We start from the raw sequence: 21040 nt of genomic DNA on the forward strand, positions 1-21040 counted from the left end.
ATATACCACAACTTCTGATGTGCACACATTTGCCCGATCAACAAAGCTGACAGAGATTCGTGTGTATTATTTAATATTTAACGTTCTATTTTCATCCGTTTCGCTCGAACGCAGTTTGCCATTGTTTACATACTTAATTTTTCATATTAACGACGAAATAAAATTACTAAGATCAAATATGATCAATTTTCATTTTGAATTAAATACTGGACGGGTATCGGAGCTGTACTCCTGTTAAAGTGTGATATTACAGGGCGTTGTACTGGTCGCGCCGCCACCCACGTAGTGCAAGAAACACATGAGGTAATAGACAATAATGGTACAGTAATTTGCTAGATTCATTTAAATAATTATTTATTTTTTATTTTGTTATTGACAAACTTAGTACACACGCTGCTACCCTATTCTATATGAAGGACTACATAGTATGGATAAAAAACTAACACTGAATTCAGCTAATATCCCCATCTCACCGGACAGTTAGTCATACATGGGATGAGGAGAAAACACGAGATGTGGTCTAGTCTGCTAGCCTGCACTAACTATGCGTTGAGCACAAGAATATCTTCCACTATTCGTCAGTGTATAACGTAGTTACAGAGCTCAAAGTATCTCATACCATTTGGTTTAGTCATTGATAACAGGGCACTCACAAATAGTATTTACTAGTTGTGTTTTTACGGGGGTTGAGCTTTGCTCTTTCGGCCCGCCTCTCAACTGTCAATCAACTGTTTACTAACTACTTTTTTTTTTTCCACACCACACACACCCCAGGAAGCAGCCCGTGACAGCTGACTAACTCCCAGGTACCTATTTACTGCTAGGTAACAGGGGTACTTAGGGTGAAAGAAACTTTGCCCATTTGTTTCTGCCTCGTGCGGGAATCGAACCCGCGCCACAGAATTACGAATCCTGCGCGCTATCCACCAGGCTACGAGGCCCCATAGTGTTGGAGAGAACTCGCTTGTTCACATAGTTCAGTGTTCACCGTTGGGGGACTCAGCCATCTCACACACTTACCGATATCTCAGCCTATTCTGGAAGTTACAGTGACTTTAGAGTTCTATTTGATAGCCTAAGATTTTTTTACCTGAGGGCCATTAACATTCTGGTGACCTCGATGAGGACAGGAAGCCGACGGCTTGTCAAACGTCCCCACATTAGAACTGATGATTTTTTCAAACTGGATTTTAAAATTCAAGTCTTGGCATTTACGGCTTCGGCGGGTAGGCAGTTCCATGGGTTTATAATCTCTTGGTTGAAAAAGCCTCTCCTGTTTTCAGTCCTATATTGTGGCTTGTTGAGATCGAAACTTTGTGTTTATATCTGAGTTTATCTTTGTGTTACATCTGACCTTCTGAAGAAGTTGTCTGGATCAGTATCCTCCAAATTGTTAAGTATTTTAAAAGTTTCGATAAGATCCGACCAGTCATGTCTGGTGAGCAGTGGTTGTTAGCCCTGAGGCCCTCGGCCGTTCCTGGTACGAGAGTTGACCTAGTTCTGGAATGATTTTTGTTGCCTTGTGTTAGACTCTCCAAAGATCTATATCTTTCTGAAGACGAGGTCTACATGTTTGCTACCCGCTCCTCCTCTCGTCTTCCCCTCTATCTCTTCCCGACCATCCCCCTCCTCCCACCCGGCCATGTCCCCTCCCCCATCTCCTCGTCCTCTATACTCTTCCTCCCGCCCAGCTTCTTCCCCTCTTCCCCCTAGTCTTACTCCCCCCCCCCAAAGAAATAATTTTTTCTGGTGAAAAACTCTTCGGGAATCTCAACCAATATTTCACAATTGACTAGATTCAAGTTCAAGTATGTTTATTGAGATAAGCAATAAATACATCTCAAAGGGATAGAGTAGCTTAGGCTATTTCTACCCCCCCCCCCCTTTACTTCAAGTTCCTCAAGGGGCGCACAAATTCAGTGAGTACAAATAGACAAATAACATTACAAGAATCCCATTTAACATCGCAGGTTTATATAGTAAGTACAGCATATAATTGTTACACTCTCGGGGCAAAATTCTTGTAGCTCCTAAGTATACTGTCTATCATACCATTATCACACATCCAAACAATTTGATGTGGTACACTATTTATTTCTTTATTTCAATAGTTATCAATAAGTTGACACTCTAATACATAATGTTCTAAGGTGTGGGCGTGCGGCATACTACATAATTTACACTCCTTATCTTTTTCACTGACATCAACACCGTATTGCCAGATATATTTGTATCCTAATCTTAATCTCATGTAAATTGAATCCTTCCAAGTAGACTTTCCTCTACCATAGGTGAAGAACGAATTTGTATTTATTATTGAATAATTCTTAAGTGTTACTACTGTCCACCATTGCCAATCTCTTTACCATTTCTTCACCCTCTTGGATCATCTTGATTCTTGTTTTTATTTGTTTCAAGGTTAACTGACATACAACATCAACAAGAGTTTTTTCCGTGGCTCTCTTTGCTATCTCATCAACTGCCTCATTCAACAGTATTCCCACATGTGAAGGGATCCACATGAATCTTACTTTATACCCAGTTTTTTCTAATTTCTTAACATTCTCTCTACACTCTATCACAATATTCTGGTAAACTGGTCGTCTGCTAGTTAAAGACTCTAACGCTTCTCTACTGTCAATAAAGAAGCAAGCATTTTTACCACAGTTAAGTACTTCCTGTAATCCTGCTTGGAGCTCAGCCTGCGTTGAAGAGACATTGTCAGTTAAGTGGCGACCAATAACAGTATCTACAGTGCTGATGTCAGTGTACTCCCTGATCAAGACTCCACATCGTGCCTTCCCATCCCTAGTTATTGACCCATCACAATATACATGTAGAGTGTTTTCTGTAGGTAATTTTCTAATTATACAATCATATGTTGCCCTCAGCTCTCCTATCTCATACATGCTTTTTTCTTTTGAAAGGTAATAATTACTACATCTACATTACAATCCTCCCATGGTGGTGTGAATTGTCTCTTAGGCAGAGCAATACATTCTGTAATAACATTATACTTTATAACATTAGAACATAAGGTACTCAAATATGCTCTCTTCTTTATCATACATTGTTCATTTTGAACAATGAGCCCACCTTTTGAACTGAGAGGATTAATTCATTAGCTCCCCCACCTCTCATTAATCTAATGGCAGAGGCTACATTTAGCTCTGAAATTCTATCTCCAATACTCTTCAGATTCAACTCCATCCTCATTATCTCAATCATAGCATTTCTTGGGCATCCTAAAATAATTCTCATGGCTTCATTTTGTACCTTCTCCAACTTGCCCATCCTACCTTTACCGAAACAAGAAATGACAGGTACAGCATAATCAATAAGGGATCTTATAGTACTCAAGTATATCATTCGTAGCACAGGGACTCCCACTCCCTTTCCACAGCATGCCAAGGCATTCAAAGGTTGTAATCTCTTTCAATATTGACCCAACACTCTGTTCATCTCAGCTTCCAAACTCTCATGGGTATATCCAACATATATGCCAAAATATTTATATATATTAACTCCTCTCTATATTTTTACCGTTTATTTTCAATATAATGGGCCTCCGACTTCTACATTCAAACTTAGTTTTGTCTTCATTAACCACCAGTCCCATGTGCTGACACAGATTTCCGAAATTATCCAACACTGTTTGAGCCTTTGAAATATCTTTGCCCTGAAACAAAATATCATCGGCATATATGATTGGAGTTACCCCATTTGAGTATCTCTCAGATGCTATCTTATTCATTAGTATATTAAACAGGGTGGGACTCAACACTCCTCCCTGAGGTGTGCCGAGTTCAAAAGATCTCACACCTGACATACAACCTTGATACCACACCTGAGCCTTCCTCTCGTGAAGATAATCCTCTATCCAGCGTAATAATCTCCTTTTAACACCAAGACCAGCTAGTTCATATAAGATAATCTCTTTATTGGCTTTATCAAATGCTCCTTGTAAATCAATAAAAATTCTATAATAATCATTATCATTAGCTAGACATTTAATAATACAGTCAGAGGTACTTTTGCCTTTGAGGAACCCGAACAAATTACTAGACAGCTGATCACCTATTATATATAAGTCTATTTAAAATTATCAAGTAAATTCAGGTAAATATACATTTGTACTTTCCATTGCGTGTGATTCCGCACGAGCCCTCCGAAATGAAACAATGTATCATACACAATGGGGGGAGCCTTGACCACGAAGCCTCGGATTTTCTATTCTGATAAGGCCAGTAGACACGGTGACACAGGTATAGACAGGTAAACAAACGTCAAGCATCCCGTCACACCCAAAACAATGTAGCAGTAGATCCGGTGGAATCAAGCTTTATCAAGCTATAAAAATAAGCTTTATCAAATAATAGCCATGAAAAAACTCATAGAAATGAATTGAAACTAGAATACTGAATAACAATAGTTCCAGTCATTCAAAAGCTGTTTATATATCACCCCATTAATTACATTTACAAATTACAATTTTTAATTACATTTACAAATTACGAATCTTAATTACGATTTACAAATTACAAATAAAAATAACATGCTAAACATACACTCACTCCACACATTCTCACGTGTTCTTTACGTGTACAAAACCTTGTTCCTAAATGCTAATCTTGATCTGAAATTTTTCTCTTGATAGGTGTAACAGAACCCATGAACACCACACCAGAAATAAATATCATATTGATATCCCCAGAGTCAAACTAAATCTGTACAAACACTCCATGCAAATAAAAAGATCCAGTCTATGAAACTCACTCCCTAATTAATTAAAAAATTGTCCAACCTATGTCTTATTCAACAGTAAAACCAAAATGTACCTAATTTCATCCTCATAGTTTTATGCTTCAAACTCACATTGAATCTTCTTGTACTACCCACTTCTCCAATATTAGTACTTAAGACATATATATATCTTCACCAGTGTAATCACCTGTCAATTTATATTGTAGTTATATGTTGATATAAAAAAATTCTGCAATGTACCTTTTCATCTTACCTGATATGTTAGATTAAGGACCTGCCCGTAACGCTTTGCGTGTCTCACCAACCAGATCGAAAGATTTCTGTACCTTCTTGTAAATCAAAATTATTATCATTATTATTATTAAATGACTATGGGAAATTGGACTCAGGATAGAAGCTGACACAAGAGGACAGTACCGATAAAAACTCTCTTATGTTGCACTTATTTCTATATGGTTTATAATATATCTAATCCAACCAAACCAAACCCAACCTAATTAAATGAAACTAAACTTAAACAGCCCTCTCTCTATATACCTAACTTAAACCTAGTCTCACCTTTGCCTAATTACACACTTAGGTAATTACCTAATCTGGGCAGGTCCTTAATCTAACACCAATGTTATGTACTCTCACACAAAAACCTAATGTACCTTCTTGTATAAATAAATAAATAAATAAATAAATATTTTCTGTATCTAAATAGCACACGTCCGGTACTATTTATCTGTATCTATATCTAGGGCGCCTAACAGCTGAGTGGACAGCGCTTCAGGTTCGTAGTCCTGAGGGTCCGGGTTCGATCCCGGTGAATCGAAGACAAATGGGCAAAGAGTTTCTTTCACTCTGATGTATCTGTTACCTAGCAGTAAATAGGTATCTGGGAGTTAGACAGCTGCTACGGGCTGCTTCCTGGGGGTGTGTAACAAAAAGGAGGCCTGGTCGAGGACCGGGCCGCGGGGACGCTAAGCCCCGAAATCATTTCTAGATAACCGGTAAACCAATCGAGCGGGTATATGTATACCTCGGAGGTCGTGTACACTTATTCCTATGTTCCTACGTCACTACGTATTTCTGCCCGAAACGCTGCGCGTACTAGTGGCTTTACAAGATTGTAAATACCATGCTATGTATCCTCACAAACCCAATGTACCTTCTTGTATATAAATAAATAAATAAATAAAACTGTGTCCTCCCCTGTACTGGCTGGTCCTACGAGCATGATGATCTTTACCAGCGGACCTCACAGGAAACCATCTCAGTAACCACGAAGGAATTTCCACTTTTACTCACCACCTTTCAATCCATTCAACACTCCAGCCTAACAATACAGTTAGTCCTCCTATGGTTTCCCAACGTCAAGATATTGTCGTACTAAAGTGCCCTCTCCTAACCTACCATAGCCCCCACCAACTCTTGAAAGATGAGCCTAGCCAAATTACAATAGATGATAAAAGGATAGCAAACACTTTGAATAAATGCTTTACATCAATGTTCACACTAGACAGATTAGACGACATCCCATTACCCACACAAATATTTGAAGGTGAGAAGAACGAATTAAGAGATCCACCTACTGACGATGTCGATCCCAGCGGACCTACTGCAGCCTTACAACGCTGCCTCAACCCATTGAACCCAAACAAACCAGATCCCCAAAACATCAGCAACCGAAGCAACACAGTGATCCAGGCAACAACCTCTACCCAGTCCGCCTTCACCCCAGACCAACCAGCGTGCCAACCTATGGAAACCTCAACACCCTCCACTGGAGCACGAAAGAAATATGCAGGACTGCCAAGGAAAAGAAGACAGAAAATAATAACTGACCAGATATATCAGGCTATATATAATATCTATAATACACCATGGCAGATCGTTCAAAGGGTTGAAAGTCAGGAAGTATTTCCCCAACATAACCCCCAATGACACCAACCAATGGTAATAGATCAGATGTTCATTTTCATCAAATCAATTACATTTCCTAGAGAAAACGCGAGCCTTATATATACATATATATGAGGCTCGCGTCTTAATCCTCTTTTCTCCCCTCTCCCCCCCCCCCACTTTCTCCCAAAATGGTTAAGGTGTGAGTTATTACAGCGGGGAGCCCTCACACACGAGTTTCCCTGGGCTCAACGCCCAATGCAGGTGTGCTCAGGCCAGGTGGGGGTGTACCAGGCCAGGTGGGGGTGTACCAGGCCAGGTGGGGGTGTACCAGGCCAGGTGGGGGTGTACCAGGCCAGGTGGGGGTGTACCAGGCCAGGTTGGGGTGTACCAGGCCAGGTGGGGGTGTACCAAAACAGGTGAGGGTGTACCAGGCCAGGTGGGAGTGTACCAAGACAGGTGGGGGTGTACCAGGCCAGGTAGATGGTGTGCCAGGCCAGGTGGGGGGTGTACCAGGCCAGGTAGATGGTGTGCCAGGCCAGGTGGGGGGTGTACCAGGCCAGGTAGATGGTGTGCCAGGCCAGGTGGGGGTGTACCAGGCCAGATGGGGAGTGTACCAGGCCAGGTGGAAAGGATAAGGACTGTTCCTGAACAAATAGCTTGGATGTGTCGCAACAGAAAGTTTGATGATATTCTGAAGAGATATAAGAATTTTGCACCAAGACTGTAATCTTTTGTTGAATAATCTGCATGTCTCTTGCAAATTGTCTATACAGTATACCTAAGTCTTAAAAGTATTTGTGTTTACGTCTGATACCATACTACTTGTGTAAAGGACGGGAAGGGAACTATCAGGGGAAAAGCACCAAGCTATTACGACTATATAGCACTTGAAAGGGGTCAGGATAAGGATTTGGGATGGGACTTCTAAACTTCCCTTCACCTATGCCTGTCCTTCCTCTTTACTTCCCCCTCCCCCCCACCCCCCCAAAAAAGGCCGGGTGTCGGGGGTGTACCCATGGCCAGGTAGGGTGGGTGTACCCATGGCCTGGTAGGGTGGGTGTACCCATGGCCAGGTAGGGTGGGTGTACCCATGGCCTGGTAGGGTGGGTGTACCCATGGCCTGGTAGGGTGGGTGTACCCATGGCCAGGTAGGGTGGGTGTACCCATGGCCTGGTAGGGTGGGTGTACCCATGGCCTGGTAGGGTGGGTGTACCCATGGCCAGGTAGGGTGGGTGTACCCATGGCCAGGTAGGGTGGATGTACCCATGGCCTGGTAGGGTGGGTGTACCCATGGCCTGGTAGGGTGGGTGTACCCATGGCCAGGTAGGGTGGGTGTACCCATGGCCAGGTAGGGTGGGTGTACCCATGGCCAGGTAGGGTGGGTGTACCCATGGCCTGGTAGGGTGGGTGTACCCATGGCCTGGTAGGGTGGGTGTACCCATGGCCAGGTAGGGTGGGTGTACCCATGGCCTGGTAGGGTGGGTGTACCCATGGCCAGGTAGGGTGGGGTGTACGGGGCCAGCCGGGCAAGCCCCAGCCGGTAGGGTGGCCGGGGTCGCAGCAGCAGCAGCAGGTGCTCCAAGGGGATTACCGGACCGGTCACGGGCTGCGGGAGAGCGGCGGTGTCGTGCCCTCGTCACACTCGGACAGGATTAAGCCGTCCACGATGCGGTAAGGTGGGAGGAGTACCCTGGGAGCCTGCAACTCCTGCTTGTTGACGTAGACTTGTGTTAATATTTAGTGATATTACGCTAGAGATACGTACGGGTGGCGTGTACCCCCAGGAAGCACAGGGCCTGTTGGTAATCGTAGCGGACTGACCCCCAATGTACCTAGGCCTCTTGTGTCCTGCTACACGTATATAACTCTTCCTCAGTATAGGCCTACTGCCAGATGAGAAATATGACACTTGAAAAACTTTTGTGTTAGGTTGGATTAGGGAAGGTTATAATATATATTTGCTCAAAAATTATAAAAGTCATGGTGGGTGCAGAGGTCAGTACATACGGTTACAATGAACCAGCAGGTAATTTGCACACAGGTTTTAAAATCAGATCAGAAATATTCATTAAGCATGTATGAAGCAAGGTGCATGAGTACAAAATGGTAACAAAATACGAAATGTATATTTTTTCAAATACATACGTTTTTGTGATTGAAACTGTGATGTGCTTGTATACGATATGACCGTATCCTTATTGTAAGATGGTGCTTACCTGTATACAGGTCACATCGTACACAAGACGATTCGCCAATGGATTTTGAAACTTACCTAACCTAGCCCAACCAAACCAAACCGATTCAAATACAGCCTAACCTAAGCAAATACATCCTAACATAACAATATACGCTGTTTTAACAAACAGAAAACGAGCTTCGTCGAATTGTCTCGTATCCGAAATGACCGTACCCTGCTTGCCTAACAGTGGTCCTATAGTGCACACGTCATTACTGTCGAGCCATGTTTAAAAAGTCCAGAGTTTAATTACCATGGCATGACAGACCATGGGTATGTTTCATTTGAACTGATGCATCTGTTCGCATAGCTGTAAATAGGTGGCTCAGAAGTTAGATAACTTATAGGTTGTATCCTGGGGAAAGATCCTAGTTTGCCTAGATCTCAACTGTGGGAAACCCAGTCGTACACAGGCATTTTGCACATAGCTTCTTTGGTTAGGGTGGGTTACGTTAGGTAAGAATTAAAATACATTTGTGAAGTAACTAATATATAAAGTGACCTAATGAGTACAGTGTATCCATTTTGTATACCTGAATTTCCAACTGTTAATTTCATCTAAATTTTAATTTTAATTTAAGAGACCATATTTTGAAAGATTTATACACCAACATTATAACACTGTTGTTTTATATTGGAAAGTGGGTCATACAGTACAGTATTTAGAAATGTGCAACAATTTGAAGAGTATTTTGAGAATTGTCTGATGTATAGAAGTTTACACAATTTTGTGATTATGAATATTTACCACAATACCAAGTGGCCTCAACGGGAACAAATAGTTAATGGCTTGATGGAAAATCCCCCTAATCATTCCTAAGGTCTCTTTCCTGCTGCATTTTGAACTGTAGTACAGTACAGTACTGTATTTGTATTATCAGTCCTTCATTGTGGCTTGTTGAGTCAAACTGTTCCCTCGTGTGAGTCTAATTTAACTATTTAAAAATAATGAGCTGGAATAACATGACTTAACTTGTTTTATACATACTGTACTTCCAACCCACAAATCTGAAAATAAAACAAGTGGTGACGTTTTGGACCATCCTAAACCATTATCAAGTTATTGTTACTTATTGCCTGCATTTATTTGATATAGGCCTATAGGGCATTGCACATTTATATAAACATTCTAAATACATGTACCTGTACTGTATTCTTAAATACTAATACTGATACGAAATTCAGAAAAAGTTCTTAAAGCTGAAAGAGTTCTTCATTTGAGTTATTGTACTGTATCTTCTTTTCATGTTGAGGTTACTAAGTATTGAAAGATAGATTAAATATTATTAATGTTACTTTGTTCTTTTTTCTTATTGCAAAGAATCTAGTTATTCAAGATTGAGGAAGACTTGACAACCACTATCAGATCTTAATTTTCAGTGTACAAGGTGAGGCTTTTGCCTATGCAGTGTATTAAGCACTGTGGTGATATCCTACTTAATTTTGTGTGTATACTTGCTTGCTTTGCAGCACAATACACTGTTTTTAACAGCTACACTGCTTGTCTGCATTTTAAACAATTTTCTTTAATAATGGAAACAAATATGTTAACTCTTATGCAATTTACCTGTGTGATTTTATTATTGTTGTACAAATGTTATTTCCTTCTGGGTATTGTATTCTAAAATTTGTTGTAATTAAGCTTAGACAACAAACGGGTAAGTCTGATGGCAGTGGTAAAATATTTTGTTACACTGCAAAGTCTCTGCTTGCTTATATCTAAAACTTCTTGTTTGTAAACCATTGTTTACCCATTTTTGGCCTTGTAATAGACAGTCACATTCATATCATGCATATTAGTGTAAAAATTAATTTTACTTGTTACAGATTACAGTGAACAGTAATTTATTCTCAGAATTCTAGGAACATTGTATCATGCCAAAGGGTACTAAAATGTTTTCAGCATCGGTAAGAACATGACAAGATACTTCACTGTCATACGTTTAAAAGTTGGAAATGGAATTACTCAATTGAAAGTATGTTTGCGAGCATGAAATTCAAAGCATTAGTGATGGGCTGAAAGTATATATATGTAATATTTCCTTGGTAAAGTATCTCTGAAAATTCCTCCAGGATTTTAAGAAGGATACTGTGTGCTATTAATACTCTGGTATCTCCATCACCCCAAATTTATTGCTTGCATTCTCCTGATGATATGCTATACAGGCACATCCCCCAAAATCCAGATTATAGGATATCCAAACCCAATCTGGATTTCTGAAAATTTGCCCTTTCTTTGGCTATTTATCACCAATATTATTGGTTTATATATTTTTCATGTAAAACTCCAAATGAAAATGATCCATAGAATTTTGTTTTAAATATGATCAGTAGCTTTCACAAGATATCAACTGGTTTTTTCCTAAAGTTTCATTAAAAATGTGATCAGACCCATAATTTGGGTCTGATCACATTTTGGGTCTGAACATAATTAGTAGGAGCCATAATTTGTTTTATGCCATAATGCCTTAATTTTTCCCATGTTTTATGGGGTGAATTTTATTGAATGCAATTTAAATTTTATCCCATTATGTGATGGACAACTACCAGGAGAACCTGTCCATAAAGAGATTTCTTTCTCATTGCATGTGTTTCTCAGGATCCAGCCCCTTGAAGCTTGTTTCTTAAAGGTAGGACCATGGCACTGAGTGAACCAGACCCCTCCTCATTCCCACATCCAAAACTTTCTTTAACTCAAGATTTTCTATGAGATTTTCAGAATAATAATATTACACAGAGAAATCACATTAGCATGATACTGTATACAGTATATCAAAGAACAAATTCACAAGAGCCGTGATGAGGGTTTGAACCTATGCGCTGACTGTTCCCAGACGCGCTCTAGTCAACTGTCCTACGACATAGTAAAAAGAATTGCAACCGGGTGTGCTACTGCACCCCGAGTTGACTAGAGCACATCTAGGAACACTCGGCTAATAGGTACAAACCCTCATTAAGGCTCCTGTGGATTTGTTCTTTTATAACATTACAGTATTCGTATTTCCCCTAACCTAAATTCTGACTCCACAAAATGACAAGAAAACAGAAGAATCTAAAAAATTTAGAAAAGATATGATCTGATAAATTCAAATTTGGAAAGAGAAATCATTTGGCCGAATTTGGTCCAATGTTTAGAGGCATCTGTTATAGGGAGGTCTGGATTTGGGAAGTCCCACTTCTGTATTGTGATGCTGTCTAAAGTAATCCTTAACTTAGTCATGCTTAGGTGATAATATACATAGCATAGGTTATGAGGTGTTTGCCTAAATAGACCGATGGTACAATATTTAGTTATACTGTACAGTACTGTCTAAAGTTAGTTATGTTTTAAATATTTTATTTTAATTATATATTTATATACACAATAGTTCTTACATTCTTGTAAAGCCACTGGCACGCATAGCATTTCTGGCAGGTCCTTAATTCAAATTTTCCCCAGAGTATGACCTGCCAAATTGTTTGACAACCAGGTACCCATTCACTGCTGGTTGAACAGAGGATACAGTTAAGGATTGGCGCCCAGTCAATTCTCCTCGGCAATGATACGAACCCAGGCCAGAGTGCTTGCAAAGCGCCAGGCGAGTGCTTTACCACTGCACCACGGGGACTGCCACAACCAGCTTCTTAACCAGCTGTAATTGATGCAGTTAATATGTGTGGAATACAAAAGTATTGGAAGAGTTGATTATATCTGGACACAAGGTGGATAGTATTTGACCAATAATATACCTGCTCAAATAGTAGTATCAATTATAGATAAATAATCAAATTTTTTATTTGATCTTTTTCACTTTTCTAATGTTATGAAACCTTTTTATATCAAATTTTCATTCCAGTAGGTTAATGATTTTGTTCCTGGAGGTGCTAAGAGTTTTTGCATATCTGTAGATCTTTGACAAAAAAAAAAAAGAGAAAAAAAAGGAAAGAAGGGCATACAGGTGTCTTAAATTTTGTTCACTAATATTTTCTTACTAGTAACTATGTACTCATATTTCTTGTTTCTTGTTTACTTCTCACATTCGTCTCATCCTTTTGCAACTGAAGCATTTTTGGATGGCTGTTGCTTAATTAAGCTTTAAATTGTTACTAATGTGAGCTGTAAAAAATACAATTCTGTAATTTCATATCTGGTACTCAACACTTGTTTTAAATTATTTATAGTTTTATGATAGCATTAGCACATCAAATTTAAATCACTTGTATATTCAGTGGATTAATCCTTGGGTACATGAATGGATCTTTAATCAAAATGGCATCACTCTGATGGATATAAAGTTCAAATAAATCTTGTCTTGTACAGGACTGTTACGTGCAGAGGAGCTATAAAACGTGAGGCAATGTGCAGCCCTGATGACGCTGTTACTCAGAATGTTGGTATGTATTAGCTTGGTAAACTGTGTGTATTGGTCTGGCAAAATATTAGCATTTATTAACCTAATAAAATGTTGGTGTATTGTACCAGATGAGTTTTTCTTTTGTAGATACAATGTACAGTGCACTCTCCCAAATTTTGGCCCTAATAACTGATCCCTCTAACCAGTGGACCAAAGTCACTACCATATTTTTCCCTCCAAAATTTGGATTAAAAAAAGAAAATCTGATTCTGGAGGGGGAAGGAAATGAATTTCTGGATCTTTGGTTCATCATGTAAAGTAATTTCTGTCAAATCGTATTTTGCTTATTTTTTGGTAACCTTCTTGTTCATACGTAAATATTATTCACAGTAATGCATTTTATATTTTAGAAATGTTTTATTAAGCTTGTTATTGTACAGTACTGTAGTACTGTTCAGTATAAATTGCTCAACCGAGGTTCTTTGTGACTATTTTTCCGAGATATTCAGACCTACTGGTAGGACTTGCATGCTGAATGCGTGTTTTCCGTTTATGCGAGTGTGGACTTGTCTCATTATTCAAGCATTTACATGAAACGTTTCTCCTGATTTGCGAATTAAAATCGTTTTGAGGCAATAGTACTATGACTACATGAAATAAGGGTGATAGACATTCCTTACCATGGAAAATAGGCCTAGTTATTAGAAAAATGTGAGGATAATCACATTTTTTTAATGTTTTTTTTGTTTTGCATCTTTTCCAGAGGTGCAGGTATCTTCAGAAGAGCAAAAGCAAGTAAACCCACCTTCCATATGGGAGACGATAGCTTCTTGGGGTGTTAACTACATGCACATACCTTCAGAAGTGAAGATAGGGTATTACTTCATCACCCTTCTAATGTTGTCCTTGGTTAAAGAGTCCATTGATGTACCACATATTGATATGCTGACTGGCAAGCATAGTGTTTTGAATACGGTAAGTGAAATATTGTATACAATGATGGAAGATGGTTTAAGCAACTAAAAACTTAAATAATATATTTGTGCACATATGCACACATCCACTTGCTACCCTTTCCTACCAGACATACGTGCACTATGAAAAACATATCATAGTACAAATTGAGTTCATGCGCAGTTCATGTTGGCCAACTTATAATGGTACAGTATTAGAATAAAATGGGCAGAAAAATGCTAACATTATTCATAATGCTTGTATGACCAAAATTGGAGTATACATAAGTGATGTGATGCCCTTACCTGAAGAAACACACCCACTAAGTTTGAGTACAGAGGCAAGCTACTAGGTAGGTACTGTAACCAATAGATTTGTTATTTAGAAAAAGGTGCAGATAACTAAAGCTAACTTTTTCTGGATGAGAAGGAAAAATGGGTAAAATAATCACTTTCAAAATAATTCAAGGTCCTGTAGAGAAAAGATGGGTAGGAAAATTATATTAGCTTGTACAACCAATGAAATAAATTTACTATATAACTATACTATTTATTTTATTGGTTGTACTATAGGTACAACCAATGAAATAAATTTAAGATACCGAAAAATTTGCTGGTGAGATTATAACTATTTTTTAAAGTTGTGGATGCCTGGAATGCATCTGCAAAATGGTAGAATGAGATGGCATGTGCAAAAATATTAACATTTTGTAATAATAATAATTCATTGTTATTTGGGACTGGCATCAAGTGTGTGTATATATTTTAGATTTATATTGAGGTCCCCTCTAAGGTCAGACTACTGACCCTTCCCAGGACGCAACCCCACAACATTTTGACTAATTCCTGGGTACCTATTTACTACTAGGTGTACAGAGGCATTAGGGGATAGGAAATGCTCTCGGCCATTTCTGTCCCGCCTGGGATTTGAACCCGGAATTTACCATTGTAAGTCAAGAATGAACCTGACTACTACTGGAACTCTGAATAAATAGGGTCATGGTAGCACAATCAGATATGTTCTCAACTCGATCAAGAATTCCAGGTTCGAATCATGGGCAGGACAGAAATGGTTGGGCACATTTCCTATCACCTAACACTCCTATTCAGTTGGAAGTAAATAGGTACCTAGGAGCTAGTCAGCTTGTTGGGAGACTGCATCCTGAGGAGAGGCAGTAATTTGACAATGGGGGGGGGGTGTATTTTGATATACTGTATGATGATGGTTAAGATGAAAAGTCATTAATTAGAATAGGTAAATATTTAGCACCTATTATGTGCCTAGATGTCCCCAAACTGTTTGCTGTCTTGGTCTGTCTTGCCTGGCTATGTCTGGGCTGCAGAGCTCCCTGTCCCTACCCTGTTCTCTCTTTTCTCGTGGAAGTTGGCAGGCTGTCTTCAGAGCAGTTTGAGAATTGGTTACCTGACTAATTGAGATCCTGGATCACCTGGGCCACTATCTGGTGATAAGCAGCATTTTAAGGAGAGAATTTTCTTGCATTAACAATTGTTCACATTATTTTTGTCAGGGTTACCTTACCTTATAGTTACCTTGCATTGATTTCGGGGACCAGTGTCCCAATGGCCCAGCCTCTGATCAGACTGTCCATTTGATGGTCTAGTCAACCAAGCTGTTGGACACGGCTGCTTACAGCTTACATATGATCAGGTACAGCTGTTTGCAACCTGGTTGATCAGGTATTCTTTGGAGGTGTTTATTGAGTTCTCTCTTGAACATTGTTCAAGAGAGTATATGGCCTAGTACTGTACAGTACACACTTTATACCAAAGCATCCCCAAAATTTTCAAGCAGTTGTTCATTTTGGAGCACTTTGACACTTCTATATTTTGCTCATTTCGGTGGTGATCTCTAATTCTCAGGCTTTCCTTTGTTTCTTGAGTGGACCTGGTTCTTGTTTCTTGATCCCTGGTAGACACTCATGGACCTTCAGAGACCTGGCATGTTTGAAGAGTTGGTGGGTATGGTTTTTTGTGCTCCTGAGAATGGCAAGTAGTGAGTGAATGGATTGATGGCACTTAAAAACTTTTAATGTTTAATCCAGTTTTCTTTGAATACTGTACAGTACAATGCTTATGCTTTCTTCTAGAGGCAAAGACGTTCCTGCAACTTGAATGAATGTTAATTTGGGTAATGATAGTTTCCATTTTATATTCTCTACAGTATTTAATTTTTATATGCTCTTTCTATTTGTTAAACAGGTATTTGTGAAAAAGGGTTGGGGTATTACCTTAATTGCATTTGTCGTTTACCATTTGACATCACTTCCACTGCACCCTAAATGGATGATTGGTCTCAAACAGCTTTTGATTCGAATTGCTGCCACAACATTCTTCTTCTTCATTTGGTGTGCGGTGAGTCAGTGATATTTTTCCGTTCATATGTATTTTAATTTTAATATCTTTGCTAATCATGGCTGAAATTCTCTGATAGACTCCAGTGGAACAAGTCAATAAAACATGGTAATGTTAAGATTTATATGTAATCGGATCCATGAAGGGTATTAGAAGATGTCCAAAGAAGTGTCTTTACTGAGCCTGTTATTCTCTTGCTCCCTTTGGGTATATCTTGTTAAAATCTCCAGATAGAGTACTGTATATATATAAAATGTCATTGATGATAACAGAACTGCAGTATTGTTTGTACTGTATTTGCCGTTTATAATACAGGTAATGTAACATTACTTATTGGAGGCATGTTAAATAAACACCAACTAAAACTTAGAAGCTAATTAGGGAAAGGCAACAAGAGTGTAGTCAGTGCACCTAACGGGCCCCTGTTGTAAGTAGACTAATAAAGGTCAACAGTTCAGTATAAACATAGGTCAAGTAAAGTTGTGTTGTGTAATGCTCATTGTAATTTGTACACAACTGGAAGGTTCTGGGTTCGATTTCTGCACAAGATAGAGATGTTTGGGAATATTATTTTACACCTGATCTGTTCACCTGGCAATAAATAGGTACCTGGGAGTTAGACAACTGTTGTGGGTGGCAGCCTGGGTAAGTCATTTGTTGGACTAGGGAGACCTCAGTAAACTTAACAGGCTCCCTGTCCCCAACAATGGGAAACTGTGATAGATGCTAACTCTACTGATGGTTTGGAGTACCCTTGCTTAGCTATTGCAAATTTACGTCAGATGAATGAAGGATTCCTACCACTTAGGTGTAGGGTCCCTTAACTCATTCCTCAATTTACTTGACTTGACTCAATAAATTCCCTTCACACAACAAGCACTGGTATTTTTAATGGAAACATTTCTTACACACTTCCATATAAAGCCCTTTCTGTTGTGTTGACTCGGAGGGAGTGTCATAAGGGCATGCAGCAGTCAAGAACTACAATTTTTCATTTAATATCAGGTAATGTATTCTTTCCTCAAATCATCAGCATCTGAGTGGTTCTTGTTAATCTTGGGGAGGTTTTGGAAAATTATTCTGTGGGATATACCCAAAACTGCACGTGATGTGCAGGAAATACTAAGTACCATGATATATGCATGTATTGAGTATAGGGCTAGAGCTGTTCATACAGCTGAATGCACTTCCTTGCAGTGTTATGCTCTATGTTCATTTACAGATTTCTGTGTTCAGGTGCTTTAAATAGGCACAAAGGCAATCAAGTAGTGAGAATACATTATTCCATAGAGAAATTATGTACCGGGACATTAAAAGTAGTTGTTAGCTGATGTAGTATTTATATATACCAGTACAAGTTCTGAATAAAGGAAAAAGTATTGTATTATACTTGTACAAATAGAGAAGCTGGAAGGAGAAGTCTTGGTGATGTTTGATAGGGAGAAATTGATAATTATATAATGTGTACAGCTGTAGATGGAATTATGAAAGGGTAAGGAAGAATAGGACCTCTGTGAAATAATTCATTATTTATGTACAGTACTGTAATAATCAATTACTAATTAATGTTCTTCATTACAGGTTGTTTTTGAAGTGGCTGAGCAATACTCAGAGGTCTGCACATTTAATAACATTAAGGTTGAATTAACTAAGAGACAGTGTTTGAAACTTAAAGACCATGTGTACTATTCTTTTGATATTTCTGGTCACTCTTTCCTCACAACTTACTGTGTTCTCATTATGATGGAGGAAAGTAAAGAAATCCTCTACTTCCTTTGGCTGGGAAAATGTTTGCGTGGAATACCGACAAATACATCAGAGAGCATTGGCTTGGCCAAATTTGATGAGAAAGACACCAAGATATTACACTCAAGATATACCATAATGTCTCCCATTGTGGTGGTCAGTTTTGTGTGCATTGTTTTGCTGTGCCTTATCTGGGATTTTATGTTTATTATAACCACGTTGTATTACCATAACTTTCTGGAGAAGGTAATTGGTACAATCCTTGCTGTGAGTACGTGGTACTTCTTATATAGACAGCTATTTACGTATGTTTTTAAACATAAATTTTTTCTTTCTTAGGTATAATATATTACAATCATTTCCTGTGACGTACTGAGGAGGAAAATGTACAGTAAATTTCAAGCTCAATAAGTAAATTTATTTGTTTGAAAGAATTGTACAGTATTTGTTAAAGACATTTATAAAGTTTTTATAAACTTGAGAAAAAATATTTATTTATATAAATATATTTAATGTTATACCTATTAGCCAGAACTACACTACTTGGCCTAGTATGCAATGCCTGATTTGCCTAACAGGCAGAATAATTTTCACTATTTTCAAACATTTCTTTTCAAATTGGTTTATACCAATAAATATTGTTATAGTAAAAACTAGATATTATATACAGTGGTACCTGTTTACGAATTTAATGTTCCCAGAGACGGCGTAACTCAAAACAAATTTGTAAATAATGTAAATTGAATTAATCTGTTCCACATTCCCAAAAATATTAACTTCAAAATACATTTCATACATAATACACACACATGTGTTGTACTAGAGTATGTTCAAGTTACAGCTTACCTTTATTGATGACTCTTGTTGGCGTATGGAAGACGGTGAGGTTGGGGTGGGGGTGGGGGGGTGGGAGGAGAGGTGTTAGTGTTTGGAAGGAGAGTCCCCCTTCCATTATACCATCAGGTAGTGATGACTTCTATGGGGAACTCACTCTCCTATGTTTTGCAGGCATACCACTAAGTCCTGGCTGTGGCTCACTGCTTGCTTGTCTTACTTAGAATCTGCCTAAAGACACTTGTTTTTTTCCTACATTTTAACACTAGTCTGTAGTGAGACATCACATTGTCATTAAAAAGGTCAGTGCAACGGCCTGCTACAGCTTTATCTGGGTGAGATTTTCAAAAAACCTTGCACTTTTTCCCATACTACACACATTTTAATGAAGAAGGGACATTCCCTACTGTCTCTGCTCACAACTATTTTCTTTGGTTGAACCTTACCACTGACTTTCTTGGGACCCATGGCATGATATATGATTATTACTTTTATGCTCAAAAAACAAAAAAAGCACAAAAACAATTAAATTCTTTACAAAGAATTTGAGCGCAATTGTCACTAAGTGGGTGGCTCTGGTAAACTGAAGCGGGGGTCGCCCATGCCATCAGGAACCACGCGCTCGGCAGACCCATACGTGTATCAACAAAGTCGCAAGGCAAGGCAAAGGCAACCCGATTCAAATTTTCCAATGAAATTGCGTTCATAACTCAAAAAATTTATAAAAAAAGGATCTCCTTATCCCGAGGTTCCACTGTATGTAAATTATATATATAATGTTGTTCTTTAATTATAGTGCCGCCAACTAATTTCTGCTGTAAATTGGTAAAAAATTGCAAGAGCGAAGGATATTAAGAGTACACCTATATGTGCGCTGGTATTATACATATACCTTATAGCTAAAGTTGTTAGACATGGTGAATTTTCTTAAATATAAACTTTATCAAAATTTATGTCTTGTTTATTCGTAGATACTTTAATTTTCTGTATGTGATTTGGATTTCTTTTAATTTGACAACTTGACCTAACATAAATTGCCTCATTACAAAAATTCTGCATAATGTAGGTAAAACTAAGCCCAAGTAAATTAGTTATTTTGCAGAGGTATAAGAAAGCAAACAAAAATGCTGTGGCTATTAATTATGGTTTGGCAAATTAAAAATGATGTGTATGTGCCCCTATAGGTGGGGTGTAGAATGATCATTCAGTACCAGCACCAAACTCCAGACCTGAGTGCTACCATATCTACCTAACTAATAAAGAGTACATAAATTTTATTTATCTTTAAGTAGTGCTGTAGGAAAAAAGAATGGTGTAAATATGTACAGAACTCTGCTAAATAAAGTATTTTTTTGTGAAAAACTTTGTATGGATCTTAAATTAATTCCCCAGTGCTCGATTGCATTTAAACTGTTTGGCTGCGTACACACCGCAACGTTTTCTTCTCGCCAAGGAAAGAAACGCAAATAATTTTTTAAATATTTATTTTTATTGTTAATTACATTTTTAAAAAGATAACTGCTGTTTCAACATCTTTAAAAACATTGACAATATTTAATTTTTGTCTTAGTAAGGTACCAGTACATAGATTATCATAAGCCTACCAAGGAATCTTAAATATTTGTGTCTATGAATGTTTCTACCATCAACTTTGATTTGTTTTTAATTTTTATTAGGTTTTTAGTAATAAGACTACTATTTTTATATTTGCTATTACAGGTAATCATGAAAGCATTCATAATGTCTAGATTTGAACAAGAAAACACTAATTGATGAAGTTATCACAATCTTTTTAAACTGACTCATTTTAGTATGCTTAATTATTTACACAAAATGGAACATTGTACAAAACATTATATGCATTCATTACAGTATTTCTAAAAATATTTTGATGTATTTTGAGTAAAAAA

The 21040-nt window shown here is 38.3% G+C and overlaps 1 protein-coding gene across 1 annotated transcript; it reads left to right on the top strand.

The window, feature by feature from the left end:
- Positions 1 to 8163: 8163 nt before the first annotated feature.
- On the top strand, positions 8164 to 20492 carry LOC123760385 (acyl-coenzyme A diphosphatase FITM2). Its single transcript, XM_045746053.2, has 5 exons — positions 8164 to 8325; positions 13191 to 13264; positions 13988 to 14199; positions 16398 to 16550; positions 18132 to 20492. Exons 1-5 carry the CDS (start codon positions 8321 to 8323, stop codon positions 18633 to 18635), a joined length of 948 nt encoding a protein of 315 aa, XP_045602009.1. The 5' UTR covers positions 8164 to 8320; the 3' UTR covers positions 18636 to 20492.
- The last annotated feature ends 548 nt before the right edge of the window (positions 20493 to 21040 follow it).

The sequence above is a fragment of the Procambarus clarkii genome, chromosome 39 (genome assembly GCF_040958095.1).
Source record: "Procambarus clarkii isolate CNS0578487 chromosome 39, FALCON_Pclarkii_2.0, whole genome shotgun sequence".
Lineage (NCBI taxonomy): Eukaryota > Metazoa > Arthropoda > Malacostraca > Decapoda > Cambaridae > Procambarus > Procambarus clarkii.

What these genes read in the sequence shown, in the direction of transcription:
- LOC123760385 (XM_045746053.2), top strand. An exon ending in CGCTGTTACTCAGAATGTTG is followed by an intron (nt 13,265 to 13,987) that starts GTATGTATTAGC and finishes CATCTTTTCCAG; the next exon opens with AGGTGCAGGTATCTTCAGAA. An exon ending in TCTTCTTCATTTGGTGTGCG is followed by an intron (nt 16,551 to 18,131) that starts GTGAGTCAGTGA and finishes TCTTCATTACAG; the next exon opens with GTTGTTTTTGAAGTGGCTGA.